A 19,798-nucleotide genomic window follows, 5' to 3' on the forward strand; every position below is an offset into this window, starting at 1 on the left:
CGGGGATTCGAACCGGGATCCCCGTGTTGGTAGGCAATGACGTAGACTGCTACGCTACCCAGACGCCCCGCATAATTGTTCTAAAGCAGATTTGGTATACATGAACAAGAGGTGGTCTGAGTTCTCATCAGTACTGAAGTGAACCAGAAAGAGAGATGAGTCCTCTTTGAGTCCACTTACATTGTGAACACAAACAGAAATTAGTTATTTTGTTGCTGGTTCACTTAAAAGGAGTTTGGTTCCTTTTTAAAGAACGATGTGTGAAAACACTCTATGGCTCTCCCTGTGGTTCGGTGGAGTCCCAGAGCCTATGTAATGGCTTTGTAACCCTTCCCAGACTGATAACAAATTTTTTTTAATGTCCTTAGGGGTGAGCAAGGTGGGGTCAGAGAGTGACTTCACAGCCCTTTAACCAATTGTATTTCTGCTCACCTGAGGTCAACCCAAATCCAAGTCAAACCTTTAATGGATGATTTATTCTCATTATCAAAAGTAAAAAATGGCCAGATTTTATAAACCTTTAACGGATGATTTATTCTCATTATCAAAAGTAAAGAAATGGCCAGCTTTTAGAAAAGGTGCAGCAAGTGTACACTCTGTTTTAAAAGAAGTAATGGTAGTTTTCATGGTCCACATGAATTTGCTGAACCATTGATTCAAACGTATGGTACAACAGGCAGTTGTTTTAAATAGAAGTTCTGTCTTTCTGTTGGACTGCAGTAGAAGTCTTTTTTTTTGTGTGTGTCTGTTTTCAGACAGAGTGCTTGTGTGAGACTAGAGCAAACAGGATGCTGATTACACAACAGCATACGTTTTCCTTGCTTCGTGGATCTTCATGTGCACCCCCAGGTTGGAAGCTGTATGAAACTTTTTGCCGCAAACCCTACAGCGGAACGACTTTCCCCCCTTACGCTCTGCCATACCACATGTTTTGAGGTGATAACTATGGGCGACCATTTTGCCACATGTGTCGCAAAAATAGGGTTTCTCTCCAGTGTGCTTTCTTGTGTGAACGTTGAGGTTCGAGCGCTGAGCAAATGATTTCCCACAGAACGGGCAGGTGTGTGGCTTTTCACCTGTGTGGATTCTTAAATGTACAGACAGATGGTCCCTACGTGCAAACTCCTTGTCACATTCCAAGCATTTAAAGGCCTTTTCTCCAGTATGACTGTTATCCATATGCCTGATCAGGTCACAGTCCCGGTCAAAATTCTTTCCACAAAAGCGGCATGTCTTTTCACCTCTCTGATCTAGGTCCAGTTCCCTTAAAGCAGTGTCACTGTAATTCTGACTCAACGATGACCCCGAGCTGTCATTCCTGTTCCATTCATTGTCAACGTCATCACTTACACTTACAGTTATAGCACAGCAAGAAGAAAACGGTGGACTGTCAACAGTGGGCTCAGACTGAGAAGTTTCTGCTTTGCCACTATCAGAGGTACCAGACTCCAAATCTGGACTGATACAAAGGTCCATCTGTTCCTCTTTTATTCGAGGGGACTTCTGGAGCGCCACTTCCTCCAGGGTGGGAATCCGCTCCAGTTTGAGGTCACATTGCTCCTGTGAAGTGCTGTCCTCCTCGGGTACTAAGTGGGGATCTAGAGGGGAGAAAAGACTCTTATAACCCCTACATAAATAAGTATTAAAATTCCTTTGCTATTACAAAACTCTTACACTACCATTTAGACTTGAAGATTATCTAGTACTTGAACTACATTAATAAAAAGAAATCCAAATGACTCATTTGGTATGAGAGCATACCAAAGCCATTTAGGTTATTATTTTTTCCTTTAAATCTCGACTTTGTGGGGTCCAAATGTCACAAGGCATAAGGCATCATGTTGAAATCCTGGTATGTTTAAAAAAAACAACAATCTATTCACAGGGCAATGACTTTCCATTGCAAACCCAAACATAAAAATCAACTATCACACTCAAGAACGAATTCTTGTCCAATACGTTTAGCTACTAAAATGCCTTGCAAACTTACTTAACTTACAACTACGTAAAACTATATATTTTAACAACCTGGTTTTAATTCCGTTTTGGCCATCGTGTACATCGGCTGTGACGTTACTTAAAAAAAACAGCGCTTCAGTTAGACTGTGTCCATGATTTCCCATTATCTATGACTTGTCAATTCTGCAGGCTGGCTCGTTGGTTAATCGATGCACTACGGTGGGCAAAGGAGGGGGTCATTCGTGCAAGCTGAACCAGGAAGTGGCTGAGCCATGTAAACAGACACCGACAACTCTGATACTTTCAACTTACGCGTTTTGTCTTTATGCATGTTGAATAGCCCAGGTAAGAAAATCAAATAAAGTTGAATCAGTTCATCTGGACACAACAACGTTCAATGAGAGAGAAAGGTTTCATCACTAATCTAAGTGACCTCTTCAGTCCAAACTGACAGCAGGTATCCCCACCCTTATAAACAATACAATCACATCACGACCGAAACCGGCGATCATTTACATATGAATCTGATCGTTCATGTCGGTCGTTATGCAACTGTAATGTTTATAAAGGTGGGGATACCTGCAGTCAGTTCAGACTGGAGATCACTTAGATGAGTGATGAAACGTATGTCAATAAACATTGAATCCACAGGAACTGATTCAACTTTCTTTGATTAACTAACACTTTTGTTTTCATTTCCAGCGAGTTACATCGGACGTGGCGAGAGGAGTTTAAGGATCGCGTCGCCATTATAAACCTGTGGCCCCGTTATTCACCATGAAGCCAGCGAAGGGAAGCGATATCGTGACCTATATGGACGATGGCAAAAATTACGAATATAAAGACCCAGGTTGTCATAATCCGATATTACCACCCAAATTAGAGCCGACTAGAAAAGAAGACACTGACGTAATGTGCCCTTACCCGGCGTGTATAATCTTATTTCGGGTTTTAATTCATACAGCTGGCTGATCTCTTCCTTCAGTTGGACGATCTCCCTCTTTGAACGGACAAATTCCGCCTGATATTCCGCTATCGTTTTCTCAACCAGCCCGAAAATCTCCTCCGCAGCCGCTGTCAGACGCTCGCTGACGAGCTGCCTCAGCAGCGGCATCCCAGGCATTTCCACACAACAACAAAAAAAAACTTTTAAGAAAAATAGATATGGTTGAAAAATGATCGATAATCTGTGAAACCCGCAGAAAACGTTGTGACTGACAGGTCAACTCCAACCCGAATCTGCTACTCGACCGGTTGTATTTAAGAGAGAGGGTACATGGGAGAGATGCGCGACGGTAGTTATTACTTCCGGTTTATTGTAGAAACGCGTGAACTGAGCTTTTAACGATCGCCTCCTGCTGCCTTGGATAACTATCTCACAATCCAAAGGCATTGAATCAAGCGCAACTGGACCTCGGTTATATATCAGTGAAGACGTTTCGCCTCTCATCCAAGAGGCTTCATCAGTTCGTGCCTTTCTGACTAGACCATGCTAGTCTGACTGGCTGGTGATGAGACTCAGATATTTAGCCTCTTTGGAGTCGTTATAAGAGCTATTGATGTCCATGGCTCTTTTGTTTGAAAAACCATCCCTCAACAGAGGAGGAGGTCTGCGACACCACCTATCTCCCACTTACAATGCCGTCCTTTCATCTCTACCCAGGAGACTCAAGAAGCTTAGCCTCCAAGAACACCAGTCGGTCACTAACGGCTCCAACGACTCATGACCACTGAATGGAGCACTAACAAAGTCGAAACTAACACCTCCAACGACTGTCGTTGCTAAACATCGGAACACAAAAGAGCCATGGACATCAATAGCTCTGATAACGACTCCAAAGAGGCTAAATATCCCCAGCCAGTCAGACTAGCTTGGTCTAGTCAGAAAGGCACGAACTGATGAAGCCTCTTGGATGAGAGGTGAAACGTCTTCACGGATATATACCAAGTCCAGTTGCACTTGATTCAACTCCTTTGGATAACCATGACCTGGACGAATGAGAACATTCACAGACAACTATCTCACAACTTTATCCAATACTAATATCTGTGCCAACACGAACAAATGTACTCTGTGTGTGTGTGTGTGTGTGTGTGTGTGTGTGTGTGTGTGTGTGTGTGTGTGTGTGTGTGTGTGTGTGTGTGTGTGTGTGTGTGTGTGTGTGTGTGTGTGTGTGTGTGTGTGTCGGCCCTGTGATGGACTGGCGGGTGGCAGCCTGTCAAGGGTGTCTCACCGCCTGCCGCCCTATGACTGCGGCGATAGGCTCCAGCATCCCGGCGACCCTGAGAGCAGAACAAGCAATTTGGATAATGCATGGGTGGACGTACAATATGACGTCATGTACAGTTTTCTGTTTCCTTTGTAATAATCACAATCTTATAATTAACACAGTTGTGGTTTTAGCACAAATCAATGAAAAAAAACAACATTTTGTTACATGAAAGAAATCATATCGACATGACCATGGGGTAAATTGTGACCGTGAGTGTGTTTTTAAACATAATATTATGGCCTGTAAACCTACAGCTGTGTTCATGGATAACACACAAATGCAATCAGAGGCGAACAAATTTGCAACGACAAAAGTTGTGCTCGCTTCAGGGGGTTTTAAAAAGAGAACTTTTGGCAATTCGCGCGGTTTGAATTTCGACCACGTAGTGTCGCCGTAGTACTGTTGGACATTCTCCGCTTGTTTCCGTGTGGGAACATATGACTTGGACAAGTGGAGACGCAGTAGCTTACACGCGGAGTCTGTAATTGTGTATTTATTTTCTGTGCAAGTATTTATGGGTGAACCCATGTGATCATTTATTGAAATCAAACAAATAAACCATTGGCCTATGGAATCCTTATCTACAAAGCCACCTTCGGTATAACATCCTTTTATGAACGTTTCCTCCTCAATGGCTAACTTGGCAAACCTGCATGCTTACTCTGAGTTAATTCGTTGGCCAAGTGTTTTCAAAGAGACACTTTGAGCACAGGCACATCCCAAGAAGAGTAGTTTATTGGTCTGCAAAGAAGCTGTTTTTACAAAAGCACAAGAGGGATAAAACAGAGGGCCAACACAATAGTAGGATTGCCTTCATCTGAATACCACTTCAGTGCACATTCTAGACACAAATTAGAGATAACGTTCTCACAACTCATTTCAGAACCCCAAGTAACACCACTAAAGCCCCTGTCGTGCACAACTTGTGGATAATCATCAATGGAAATCTATTAGACTAGATGCACCCTACGGAAACGCACCAGATCAAACACCGCTATGTGCACCAACATGTCACTTGGTAAAAAACAAAGGCCCCTCTGAGGATCATGGGATACAACTGCCAACATCCTGGTGACCACATTACTGATAACATCAAAACGAAAGTTTACTCAAAGTACTATTCAAATTATATTTCAATTTCATGAGAGAGATTGTGATGACAAAGAGGCTTTAATTTTTGAAACACGGAACAACATTAAGGAACAGCTGTCTGTGTTAATAGTTGTGTTTTAACAGGGCTGGGTATTATTGGAAGATTGGTTTGCCGAGTCATCTCCATTTATGTCATATTTGATGATTGTACTTTTTGATACCCTTCTTTATTGGACATGAGCAATGTTTCGTTATGAAATGGGGAGGATTAATTCTGTTCAATATTGATGCCTATACAATTACTTTACTAAAATGAAGCAGACCAGATTCTCTTCCAGTCACAAAAAGTCCAATGAAAAATAAAACAAACCTCTCTGGTCATTGTAAAAAAAAAAAAAAAATTCTGCAAATATTTAAAGCCCCAATATCAATGGTGATAACTGGTACAACCCTTTCAGTTTTTTTTATACCCAGCCCCATTAGTTACACTGTAATAAATAAAAATGGCCATATTAGTGTTAAACCACACATTAGCAACAGATCAGCAAACATCTACTTAATCTGAACATTTCATAAGTATAATTTGCGCACAATAGGTCATGTTGTATCCACTCCTAAAACAGCAGTCTGGGTTTATACTTGTAATCAATGTATTTCACCTCACTTGTTATCTGTGAATGTTCTCATTCATCCAGGTCATAGTTATCCAAAGGAATTGAATCAAGTGCAACTTGACTTGGTTATATATCCGTGAAGACGTTTCACCTCTCATCCAAGAGGCTTCATCAGTTCATGCCTTCTCCTTTAGGTGTAGATAGACTGCTGAGTCTAGTCCTGAGGAGTTTGGCCTTCTGTTTTCGGATGAACCTGCGGCTACCCCAGTTGGACCTTTGTGAAAACTGCAACACGTTCCAGAAAGACCAACCAGGTGAGCGATGAGGAGAAGAGGAACAGAAGGAATAACATAGTCATCCTGTATGTTTCTGGGGTCTCCGAGAAACTCAGGAGAATTTTTAACAAACCCAGCAACACACTCCGACAAAAACTGGTTCATCCCAAAGACCGTGTACCACACACCCAGAAAAGCAATCTGGTGTATGCTGTACAATGCAATGAGGATTGCACTGACCTATACATAGGAGAAACCAAACAACCACTGCACAAACGGATGGCCCAACACAGAAGGCCAAACTCCTCAGGAATAGACTCAGCAGTCTATCTACACCTAAAGGAGAAGACACACTCCTTCGAGGACAGCAACGTACACATTTTGGACAGGGAAGATAGATGGTTTCAAAGAGGGGTGAAGGAAGCCATCTATGTGAAACTGGAAAAACCATCCCTCAACAGAGGAGGAGGTCTGTGACACCACCTATCTCCCACTTACAATGCCGTCCTTTCATCTTTACCCAGGAGACTCAAGAAGCTTAGCCTCCAAGAACAACAGTCGGTTACTAACGGCTCCAACGACTCATGACCACTGAATGGAGCACTAACAAAGTCGAAACTAACACCTCCAACGACTGTCGTTGCTAAACATCAGAACACAAAAGAGCCATGGACATCAATAGCTCTGATAACGACTCCAAAGAGGCTAAATATCTGAGTCTCATCACCAGCCAGTCAGACTAGCTTGGTCTAGTCAGAAAGGCACGAACTGATGAAGCCTCTTGGATGAGAGGCGAAACGTCTTCACGGATATATACCAAGTCCAGTTGCACTTGATTCAACTCCTTTGGACACCTCATTTGTTGTAATTCACGTGGGAACAAAACTTGAGAACGAAGTACCAACAGTATGTCATTAATCCAGTTTTTGCTGCATCCTAATACTTATGTCAGTGGTCTTGAAAATAATCACATAGATGATGCTAAACTAGGGTTTTAGAGCTTTGGAAATATTGGGTTTAAAGGTAAAGTTGAAATAAATAACCACAGGAGAACACTGCTCTTAAACTTGACAGATGAGCAAGAGAGTAAGAGCAAGCTCGACCGAAGCAAAAAAAAAATGTATATACAGCCTCAATCTAGCACATATACAAATTCCCAAGGTATTAGTTTCACCACACATGACCAACTTAAGTCTTTCAGCTTTCAGTTCAGCTCATTATGTTTCGGTGGAAAAACAAAGCTTTTAAAAGGGGCACATTCTGAAATGTTAACATCCAAAGTTTAAAATGTAAGACAACACACAGACCTGCGTCAAATGAACTGAGTTATGTCAAATACCCGTTGAGTGGAAGTGACTTATGAATATGAACCCCAGTTGAACATGTAGGAAAGAAGTGTGTCCAAAACTGCCAAGGAGGAAAATACAATCATCTTTCACACAGGTAATTTTAATGTTAGACTACAATCGGGAGGCAAGAACATTCAATTTTCAAATTGCATTTTTGATGTAAGAATCACTTTCAGAAACCACGAATGCGTCATTAAAGTATGAAGAACGAGTAATAGGACATGGGATCATAGGGAGATCGGGGACTGCTTGTTAATGTTAAAAAACAAGCTTCAGCCTGATGGATAACATGTTAAGAAGTTTTTCACTGCACTTGTGCTGTGCTCCCGTACCACTGCTGGCTCTATTTAACATTTTTTTTCTTCTTTTTTTTTAGATCCCATTGCAGTTGCACAAGTCCCTTGAGTACCGCCATCAAGCCAAGAGCACCCTTCTAAGGTCAGCAAGAATAAAACATGCTTGAACACCCTAGCAGCAATACTTCTGAGGTAAGTGCACTCCTTTTAGAAAGTATGGATTTAACACAAACATAATCACACTGTGGAAAAAACCCAGGCTAGGCCAGAAACAAGTCTCCATTTCAGAAGCAGTCCATGCTAAATGTTTAGCACAGGGAACCCTGGACACAGCTCTCCCTGAAACAAGCCCTTAAGATACAGGAAGTCAGGACGTCTTATCTCCCTCCCCCATCCTTCCTAGCAACAGCAACACTCTGACCCTCAAACAACTTCCAGCTGGTGTCTGTGTGAGACATTAAACCCATACTGTATTATAACCTACACTAAATCTGTAGTGTACTTTGACACACATATCTGGCATTTAAAAAGTGCACAAGCGTACGTTTGTATGTGTATGGTGTGTATTTACATTGTCTTAACTACAGGAAGAGGTTGCATTGCAAGTGGATCTTTGACTGTTGAAAGAAACAGTAACACAAGAAAGAAGCTAGCAACACACCACGTCAAATAAATTTACAAACACAACTAGCACAATTCTGCTGTTACACTCTTATTGAGATGACTCGCCGGTTCACATCCTGTCTAAATGTAACTCACGTTGCCCTTTATACAAAACACTGCAAAATAAAGATCAAGCTTGACAAGCCGATAACCTCATCTTCCTTAAAACAAGTGAAAAAAGCTGCCAATGGGGTTTGAATAAATTTCACTTGTTTCCATCAAATTGTTTCCACAATAATCTCGAATCAAGTTGTTTTCTCAGTACTACTGGATCAACTTGCCTTATGTTAAAATTGTTTCAACAATTTTACTCAAAACAAAATTTCATAAATGAAATTGAAATGGTACCAAGTGAAACTCAGAATTTTTTTCAAATGTTTTAAGAGCATTTTGAGATTTTCAAGACAAGTCATGAAACTTAGGAGGATCTTTGCCGTGCAAAAATACATTTCCTGTTTGTGTCCAGAATAAACCAGTGCCCTGCCATGCGAAAAGGAGCCCCTACTAAGATATGGAAGACCCAGACCAGCCAGACGGAAAAACTGTTTTTCTGATCGAATTTACCTTATTGCTATGTCAAAAGTAATGAATCCTAGCAATGCAATTAGGCAGCATCTGCTCGTGCTGAATACTGTTACCGAACTATTGAGTCCTATTGTGCACAGACACTAATGGGATATTAAAGGATTTCTCAAGCATTGCTCAGATAAGCATGGAGGATATTGTTAGAGCAAGTCAACATATGCATCATCCACTAAAGATCCTGCCTTCGGTCTGCTGCTCTGCACAGCAAACAGCTCTCTCAGGTACAGTCACTGGCAATCTCAAGCACCTAAAGAAGGACTTCATACAATGCTGCTGTCCTCAGCAGCCACCATGGCTTGTTCCAAAATTCACAGCAGCACAAGGTGTTTGGGGAAAAAATCTGGCATATTTCAATCAATAGCAAGTCCATACAGAGAATAACAAGTGTAACTATCAAACTTGTTAGGGGAAAATCCCGTTGTTTTTTTTTCTATACTAGTTTAACCTAAGCTATGTTGTGAAACTTTTGTCAGTAGCTGCAGCCAACCAGCATGTTTTTCCATTAAAAAAACAAACCCAAAAAAAAAAGGCTGTCAGCCTCTGTTAACAAGCCTGGTCACACACAATGGAGAGCTTTGATAGAATACAATAGCCCCTTGGCACAGTACTTTGATAGCCTGCCCAATTTCTGGACTCCAGGGTAAGCTTGCAAAGTGGGGCACAAGACATGCAACGATGCAGTACAGGCCCCATGGCTGAACTTTGGAACATACAGCTTTGCTGAGCAATATTTTGGGGTCAAATACGGACAATTATGTGATTCATCTTTCTCTTTTCTGATGTGAAATTCAATAGATTAAATAACTGATTAACAGAATAAATATTAGAACTCTTAAGAGTTACCCATAACCTTTTCTGTACCCAGTGTTCAGCTTAGTCTTTGATTAAAAATCATGAATACTCATCTAAACGGAAAAAAAAAGATGGAGCAACTTGAGAATTAATAGATCAAGACTTGTGAATCTTGCTAGCTGCACTATGTGCTGCTTAACCTCCACAATATCGCCTCCATTCATCTCATCTCATCATCAGCTGCTTCTCCGGGGTCGGGTCGTGGTGGCAGCAAGCTAAGTAGGGCACTCCTGACATCCCTCTCCCCAGCAATGCCCTCCAGCTCCTCCTGGAGGATCCCAAGGCATTCCCAGGCCAGATTGGACATGTAGTCCCTCCAGCGAGTTCTGGGTCTAGCCTGGGATCTCCTCCCAGTTGGATATGCCCAGAAAACCTCCAAAGGAAGGCGCCCAGGAGGCATCCTAATCAGATGCCCAAACCACCTCAACTAGCTCCTTTTGACACGAATGAGCAGTGGCTCTACTCCGAGCTCCTCACCCTATCGCTAAGGCTGAGCCCAGACACCCTACGGAGGAAACTCATTTCAGCCACTTGTATCCGTGAGCTCACCCTTTCAGTCACTACCCAAAGCTCGTGACCATAGGTGAGGGTTGGAGTGAAGATTGACTGGTAAATTGAGAGCTTTGCCTTCCGGCTCAGCTCCCTCTTCACCACAACGGTCCAGTACCATGTCCACATTACTGCACATGCTGCATCAATCCGCCTGTCAATCTCCCACTCCATCCTACCCTCACTCGTGAACAACATCTCGAGATACTTGAACTCCTTCACTTGAGGCAACAACTCATCCCCAACCCAGAGGGAGCAAGCCACCATTTTCCGGTAGAGAACCATGGCCTCAGACTCGGAGGTGCTGACTCTTATCCCGGCCATTTCACACTCAGCTGCAAACTGCCCTAGTGCGTGCTGGAGGTCATGTTCTGATGAGGCCAACAAAACCACATCCAACGCCTCCTTTCAGCCCAAGTTAAAAAAAAAAGACATCTTGCAAAAAGAGCAGGACTGTTATGGAGACACAGAACCATGCAATGCATTAAAGATATTCTGGTGCAATCTGAAAAACCTGGTGATTGTATACACAGGGAAATAACCTATGCTTGAATGGTACACCACAGCCTCCTTTATAGTTTAATGCAAATCGGGTACCTTTTGATAAATGGGTATAGAAATTAAAAAAAAACAAAAAAAACCCAAAAAAGTAAGCAAAACAAAAACACACAAGACAGAGAACGGAGAATGGAATAGTAATGGCACCCAGCCATACGACCAAACTTGTGACACCAAGTAATATTTTTGTGCACGACTACCATTTTGCTATGCTGCTATGGACACAAGTGTACCGTACATTCAAAATAACGACCCAGACCGGTTTCTTCTTCCCCCTCCCACACACACACACACACACACACACACACACACAAATCTGTCTAATGAGACTGAAAGTTTATGCCTTTTATTTCAACTTTGTACTAAGTCTACACTTTGACTTTTACTTCTGAGCACAACTTTTTCCAAGTTTTTTTGAAGTGCTATTTTTTTTCCTCCAAAAGTGAGTAAGTTGCATATCAAGTTCTATACAGTCCAGATGATGGTGGGAGGGAATGTGTGTGTGTGTGTGTGACGAGAGCAAAAACTGAGGACAACTTTTAAGGGGTCTTCCACATTCCTCTCTCTCTCTTACCGGCAATGTAAACAAAACATCAACGAGATTCATACATTGATTTTTACCAGCTCTAGTCAGTGCACAACACTTCCTATCTACAAGAGAATGGCTGCAATGAACACTACATTAATGCCAATTAGTAATGTACACTGAGTATAGTCCTCTAAGAGGCTGCTACTTTTTGTAATGACTGTGCAATTTAAACCCCTTTGAAAAAAAAAAAAATCAGGTCACAAAGCTTCACCTCTGCACATCATCAACAGATTCTATTTTCAAAGATAACTCCAATAATAAGTGGAGTTGTTCACACTTAATTTCAAAGTTGATGGGTCGAGAATTGCAACCTGAAAGGGGATGCAAAATCCACAATGCTTCATGTTCTGAAACTGCTTTTTCCCCCCAATAAATCAAAGTAAAAAAAACATTTTTTTAAATGCATCTGGGGGTATTCATCAAGCCTCGAAATATCCAGGCCTACTAAGGATAAAACGGTTTCCATTTTGTTAATGAAAAAACGCTATTTTGAAGCAGAGTGTTGCAGATTATACATTTCAAATTCGGAGAAAACTAAGAAGTACGAACCCGTGATATAAATCAACGGCAAAGTAGTTTTCCTCATCTTAAAAGACTATTCCACACCTGTGTCTTGGCCTCTGTCACTGCAGAATCCTTACGGGATGCCAGATTAGAGAGGGGGTGGCGGGGGGAGTGTGTTATTTATGCAGCGAGATCGCTGATCTAGCAGAGCCGAGGGAATGTTTCGGTGAAGGGACAAAATAAATGTTTTATTGCAACCACTTATCCACGAAGCCTCATCAGATCACGCCAGACCATGGTTGAATGAGAGGAAAAGGAAGAAGGGGAGGGAGAAGACTAGGCAGGAAAAATGCAAACTTCTCGTGGAGTTCCCAGCTGCTACGGGGCTGAAGTGTTGCATGATGGGTCGTGGATGACGATGGAACAGGCGCATGTGTGTTTAAGTGTGATTAAGTCCATGCTTCTTACACACACACACGCGTGCACACACACGCGTGCACACACACGCGTGCACACACACACACACACACACACACACACACACACACACACGCACATACATACAGACCTAATGGCGAGGACTGGGTTAACCAAGCTTGGTGATATGTAGGCCTCCATCTATTCGTACTGTATCAATGGAAGACAAAGATTTTACTTTGTGATAAAAGTCAAAGAGCTGGTGTCCATCAACAAATATCCGGAACCTCTGGTGCTCGCAATGGATCTCAATCTGGAAGGAGGGACAAAAAAAAAAGAAAGGAAAAGAGAAAAACAAGAGAAAACAGTAAAAATTTTGCCGTGCAGTTTAAGATGCAACAGACACACACTTCAAGCATACAGCACCATAAGAAAAACAATGACACTGGAACATGATACAAATTTCCATTAAGTACAAAAGTCCATTGTGGGATTTTGTTAGATGGCACCGACCCCTGCAATCATCATTAATGTTGGCTTGAAATGGTGATCGAGGAATTCAAGAGTCATCATGCTCCTACACTTGCTGTGAGTCATCCTTGGTAAAACTGTCACATATCTAAAACATTAACATACCACAGAGAGATTTTATGTAAAAAGGACTCAAAAAGCGGGCCATATCATTATGTGCTAAGAGAAAGCATCCGTCCTACACCAAAAACCACAGAGCACCATGGGTCTATCCACACAGCTCACAATTCAAGAGGGCGGTTTGTTTGCAATAATTATTCACAGCAGCTTCAATCTGTGGCCCCGAGCCTCTGCCAGGGTCATGACTGGGCCGACCTGCTTTACCGCCAACCAATACCGTACGGAAACAATAGCACCTTATCACAAATGAAATCGCACAACTGGTTGTTGGTAACATGCAAGTCATGTGTTTGTCTGCAGGGGTGTGTAGACCTGCACGCAAGTGAAATGGTATCAGTGAGAGACAATAATTCAGTTCCAGTCATCACTGTGTGACCAGTCATTCTTGTTACAAAGCGATAGCACCAAAAGTGTGACATCTGCCTGACAGCCTGTCTCAGTGAAATGTAACGCAATGTAAACAAAACGACCCAACACTGTTGTGGTCAGTAACAGCTAGTCAGTACCTTGCTAACAATGGCGGCATCCGGGAGGTTCGGCATTGAGCTGGCAGATATGTTGCCGCTCCGGGCAGTTCAAGAACCTGCACCAACTAAGCTGCAAACACTTTAAATGGTCTCTAAGCAAGATTTGTGAAACCGACAAGTGGGCCAAGTGGCACTTTCCAGATGATATGAATCAACGTTATCACTAGTGTCTGCAATTACATTTGTGCCCTTACTTAGAAAACAACATTAACAGCGTCTTCTTTTGTGTCCGTCTAGTACCTACACTTGACATAATGTGTACTTGTAGTGATGGTATGCATGTTATACTGATGTGGTTCTGCCCATCTACTTTATAACTTGATTTTTTTTTTGCGCCCTTTTTCTCCCCAATTGTATCTGGCCAATTACCCCATTCTTCTGAGTCATCCCGGTCGCTGCCCCCCCCCCCCACCGATCCAGGGAGGGCTGCAGACTACCACATTTGTAGTTGCCAGCCGCTTCTTTTCACATGACAGTGAGGAGGTTCACCAGGGGGATGTAGCACGTGGGAGGATCACGCTATTCCCAATAGTTCCCCCTCCTCCCGAACAGGCGCCCCGACCAACCAGAGGAGGCGCTAGTGCAGCGACCACGACACATACCCACATCCGGCTTCCCACCCGCACACACGGCCAGTTGTGTCTGTAGGGATGCCCGACCAAGCTGGTGGTAAAACGGAGATTTGAACTGACAATCCCCACGCCTTCCAGATGCCTCGCTATAATTTGACTTTCTTATTACTCCCTTTTGATAATCTAAGGTACACTTACTCACACTAAATGCACCTGACATGATATGCACGCTTAGCTATTATATGATTACTGTTCATCACTCTGATGCCTGCCTGCAACAACAAGTCCGATTGCCAGACAACAAGACGAAAACTAGTCTGCTAGTCAACCAATTAGTAAATAGTGAGTTACAGGGCAGAAAGTACACAGAAGCTAAGCTTACATTCGTTTTCTAAGATACATGATGTGACAGGCTTGCGTTTCTGCGATGTAACTGCATAGTCATGGACTGGAGCAAGCGAGTCATCCCCAATGTAGTGTTTATCTCATTTCCCTTGGGTCTTGCTTTAGATGGCCATGTGTGTGACCCTCTTGGTAGTAGTGTGCAACACAATAATGTTTGTTTGGTTCTCTCCCTCCCGTTGGTTGTCAGTTTATTTATTTCCTTATCAAGTGTTATGTTACGCAAACCTAAAAAACGCTGAGTAACAATGACAACACCAAGCTGCATATTGGGTTTCATCTTCCGATATCTAATTTGAGTAACATTGTGCTCGTAACGTTTGTTTTCTATAATGTTTGCAAATGTATTAACAAATTTCTTTGCAAATTATAAACGCAAGTCGTGGCAACTGTCTCACTGGATCGTGTTAAGGCCTTACTGACATAGCTGACATAGACGTCTCTCCAACTCTGTCCAGTATATTAAATGACTTGGAATAACTTTATATCATCAACCTCCAACACATCCATCCATCCATTATCTTAACTGCTTATCCTGCTCTCAGGGTCGTGGGGATGCCGGAGCCTATTCCAGCAGTCATTGGGCGGCAAGCAGGGAGACACCCTGGACAGGCCGCCAGGCCATCACAGGGCACCTCCAACACAGTCCCATGCAACTCAAACCCATGTGAGGAGAGCAAAGAAAACACATCATGCAGAAATTTCTCATTTAGAATGGCTAAATATTTTTTGTTTTACAGTCAGTAGCACATTAATGCACGACCCTATTGCTTATCCTAAGAAGCTGATTTTAAGGAAATTCGTTTCCAGGGCCCTGTGATGGACTGGCGGCCTGTCCAGGGTGTCTTCCCCCTGTCGCCCAATGACTGCTGGGATAGGCTCCAACACAGCATCCCGCGACCTGACTTCAGATAAGCGGCTTGGATAATGGATGGATGGATAGTTTCCAGGGCCTTTAAGCCATCGTCATTTTGTCAAAGTAAATATTACAGCCCATACTCTCCCCTGATGGTGGATGTTCAAACTCTTCAAAAAGGTATTTCTGGTATAAACAGCATGTTTGATTTTCATCATTTACGCTCTGAATTATTAGAGCAGAACATAACATCACAAAACTGTCCTCAGGTCATATGGCGGTGATCCATCATGCACATAAGCTGTTTAATCACTCACCTCACTCCACCTCATATGAACAGCTGATACTCCTTATGCTTATGCAATGAAGAGATCTCTTATCTCCAGTGCATACGTTATTCATTCTACATGATGAGTAGCTAAGAGACAGCCATATTTACTGCAACTTTCATCTGCATGAAACAATGCTCTTGCAGATTAATTACTAGGAACAAGAATAGACTAAGTTTCTCTGAGTGAACAAGTCAGCAAGATGTAAAAATATAAATTTATAACTTTGTCAGGATTAATGTGTATGGTTCCACGGTGGTTAAGACTGTCCCATAACAAGGTCACCAAAATCTGACCACCAAAACAGACAAAATATCTGTCAAGAGCAATATTTTATATTAGAAAGCCCTTGGGTAGGATGGTGAACCTCTGGCTGCTCACAAATTTTAAGTCCCCCTTAATAAGGGCACTTGTTAACTGCAAGAAATTTAAATGTAAAACACTGCAAAGAGGCCTCCTTTACCCTAAAAGGCTGGTCAGGGATAAAGGGGAAATAGGCGATGGAGGCCTCCTCCTCTGTCCATTTCCCTGAGACGCGGGCACTGCGCAGGAACTGGCGATCTGTGAATCGGGCAGCGAGTTTCAGGGCCACATCGTACTGAGGAGCCTCCTTCTCTGAACCACGGCCACAAGTCAGGCTCACATTAAAGCTGAGGGAAAATGGAAAAAAAGGAGCCAAGGAGAGGGGTCAAATGAGCTAAGGACAGGAATCAAACGAGCAGCTTTGGATGACAAAAGGGATGTCATGTGGAAAACAACTGTTGTAGCTAATCTGGGATAACTCATATGCATAATTCTGCAATTGCTGACTGCTGTGTAAAAGCAAAGCAACTGCCTGTTAATTATAACTAATCCCTTGCTGTACCTTTTGATTAAATCCCAGCTGCAGAATTTACATAGAACCATTTTTTGTGTATGCTGTAAAGATCAAGCAAAAGAACAGCTGTTCAAGTTGAGCATGAAGATACAACGATGGAAATTGTATTACTGGCGATGCACGGTGATGTTTTGCTAAACTGGGCATTCACATGAACTTTGACATGAATTCTGCACCAGACATTGGAACATGATGAGGTAATGGGGAGGTTTTCTCCAAGTCTGACACAACTTTCCATGTAGGCTAAGGAAGGACACACCCAAACAAGCCTGCTTGACTGAGTCCCTTCTGACTGGTGGTGAAGGAACGCCCTGCCTTTGCATAGTTAAAAAGCCACCCCCCCCCCCTGCCAACGTGTTCCTCACCGAAGCCTTCCTCTGGAGCAGATATAAAATCCTTTATTTGGTCTGCGTTATCTTCATATAAGTTGGCTAAAAATACACCATAGAAAACCAACCATTTCACAGTTTGCAACATGATTATGTACATGTATTATTAGAGCTTCTTTGGTAGTGTGTCATAATTAAATGTGCTGAATTCACTAAATCCTAATTCAACGTGTTAAATTCACACGATGCGAAATATGAATTTGTGTTGGATTTGGCTTTAAAAAAAACCCCAAAAAAACAAGGTCATAAAAGCTAACCATTTCCCACTATTTACAACCTGATTACGCACGGGCATTATTAAATCTCCTTTGGCAGTGTGTAAAGCTCACCCACGATGAACTGAAACAAGAAGAAGAAGAAAAAAAAAACAATTGGGCTGTGAAGGAGGGATGTGCGTAGAAGTGTACCTGTCTGGCTCCACGTCCACAATACCCATGACTATGATCTTCTTTCCTGGCCGCATGCCGCCTACGATGCGTCCGCTGAATGGCACCGTCTATACGCAGGGCACAGCACACGCATAAGGCAAAGGCCGGCAGCCAGCCGCCTCAGACACAAGTCGATAAGAAATGCGTCTGTCTTACCAGGAGGCGAGATAAATCCTCCTTGTCAGGGGAGATGAGGCCGGGGTTCCCGAACGAATCGTCGAGGTGATCATCTTCGACATTCTTCAAAACCAGAAAGGGGGGGGGCAGACAGGGGTGTAAAGTGTAAATCACCGTTTAAAGTATAGTCTGACATGGGGTGGGGTGACCAGTGACCAGCACAGCCCCAGAGCCCAAAACACAAGACGGTGTGTGGCCCTTTGCTAGACGAGGTCGCTCCCGCGGCTAAGATGAATGCAGAATCCCAAATCAAACTGTCATGTTGTTAAAATTTAAAAAAAAAAAGCTTTGTCGAATTATGAATTTAAATCAATGGAAGCGGAGGAAGAGGGCGAGGGAGGGGTGTTCAATTTTTAGGCTAGCGTATCCCGCACGGCGGCTACAATGAAATTTCACCCCAGTAAAGCGGTGGCTGGGCTTAGCACCGGGCATACATTTCATCGGTAAAGTATCGAGTTTCCTCTTCGCCCAGCTGAAACGAGACCGCTCGGCATTGCCGGTCTGCCTGCCCGCCTGCACACATTTGCGGGAACGCAACATCGCAAACATAACGGTTCGCATTAATCACGCGTAAATTAGCAAAGCGTACATTTCACCTGCGCCGCTGGTCGAAAAAAGAATGAAAAAAAAAACAACCCAAATACTCACTATCACGTCCTTTTCTGTCGCCTGCACCGCCATCTTGAACTGAATACCATAGGATGCTTATCGGAGCGCAGGCAGCCTGTGCCGTGGGCTGGGTCCGCGTCGTGGCGCTGACTCGGGGGGGGGGGGGGGGGGCTCTCCGCGGCGTCCACCTTCACCTTCCGCCTGACGAGGACGCACCTAGCGCGGCGTACCTCCGTCTGCGAGCGCACCCCTTGGCCGAAATGGGTGGATATCTGCTGACGTGTGCTTCATAATAATTGCGGAGCGACAAGCTTAATCCCCGTCCGTCTGCTGCGCAAGGCTTATCAGACAGATTTTCCTCGCCCCTTCACCAATTAAGCAAAGCTCCCCTGTGCTCTTTTCGGCTTAATTTTCAACAATGGAACATAAGTGGCCCGTCACATTATCCGCGCGTTATAAAGCATTGTAGAGCCGAAGGAACGGAGAAGACCGTAGGTTCACACTTTAGCCGTTATTTACTGCATAGCTTGTTGAATTTCGAAACCACAGACTACCTGGTGATTTTGGGGTCTCAGAATCCTTTACCCATGTAAGTCTATTTAATTGTGGCATATGTGAGGGCATTGTCCTTATTTAGAAAACAGTTCAGTGTCTCAGTGGTTCTTAAAACCACGCTGAACATACCGAGCCCTCCTCTGTTCAGTCGTTAGCCTGGAACATGTTTGTTTTTAATCAAATGAAGGGGACATTATCTCTCGTCTCCATTTCATTGTACCTCTTTCCCTGCCTTCTTCTCTATCTATTTTACAATCTCTGCGCGCACACGGAACCCCCCCCCCCCCCCCCCGTCTCTCCGCACTGACTGAAAGTGTCCCACCGGGGCCCTCAGTGGAGATGTACGACATTGCAAGTGAATGTAACACCTGACATTGGCGGTGTGGTGTAACAGGCGGTGCCAATTTCAGCATCACTCCTCCGAAATGTACCGTCTCAAAACGAAATCATTATAAAGCATTCAACTGCTGCACACGGTGCAATGTGGATTTTTGTTTCTTTGCACACCGTTTCGTCAACTCTGTTAAAATTTCAGTTAGATCACCCCAATCAGTCAGCAGTTGGTTCACTTGGTTATTGTTGACCGGCTGAGTCTATGATGCTCTTATATGAAGTTGTCAAATCGGTGGATGGGGGAATGGGGGGCGGGGGTGAGCTCAATGCACGTTGACTCAGAAGAGAGCCGCGGACTATCCCCGAAGAGAGCGGCAGTGTTATGTGATTTCATCTCATTGTTGAATTTACCACCGGGGGAATCTGTTTTACCACCCTTGTGAAAAACCAACATGTTTTCAGCTCAACAAATGTATTTAAAGGTTGAGTGCCTGGAGGTTTACTACAATGTTACAATT

At 43.3% G+C, this 19,798-nt stretch overlaps 2 protein-coding genes across 2 annotated transcripts; both read right to left on the minus strand.

Moving 5' to 3' along the window:
* Window positions 1–543: 543 nt before the first annotated feature.
* Window positions 544–3,197, minus strand: LOC130123201 (zinc finger protein 184-like). Its single transcript, XM_056292330.1, has 2 exons — window positions 2,884–3,197; window positions 544–1,598 (listed from the first exon to the last, which is right to left on the minus strand). The coding sequence occupies exons 1-2, from the start codon at window positions 3,080–3,082 to the stop codon at window positions 796–798; spliced, it is 1,002 nt and encodes a 333-aa protein (XP_056148305.1). The 5' UTR covers window positions 3,083–3,197; the 3' UTR covers window positions 544–795.
* Window positions 3,198–11,456: 8,259 nt separating this feature from the next.
* Window positions 11,457–18,482, minus strand: LOC130123075 (galectin-related protein-like). Its single transcript, XM_056292197.1, has 5 exons — window positions 18,432–18,482; window positions 17,763–17,846; window positions 17,586–17,674; window positions 16,376–16,562; window positions 11,457–12,888 (listed from the first exon to the last, which is right to left on the minus strand). Exons 1-5 carry the CDS (start codon window positions 18,462–18,464, stop codon window positions 12,745–12,747), a joined length of 537 nt encoding a protein of 178 aa, XP_056148172.1. The 5' UTR covers window positions 18,465–18,482; the 3' UTR covers window positions 11,457–12,744.
* Between the last annotated feature and the right edge of the window lie 1,316 nt (window positions 18,483–19,798).

The sequence above is a fragment of the Lampris incognitus genome, chromosome 13 (genome assembly GCF_029633865.1).
Source record: "Lampris incognitus isolate fLamInc1 chromosome 13, fLamInc1.hap2, whole genome shotgun sequence".
Taxonomy (NCBI): Eukaryota; Metazoa; Chordata; class Actinopteri; order Lampriformes; family Lampridae; genus Lampris; species Lampris incognitus.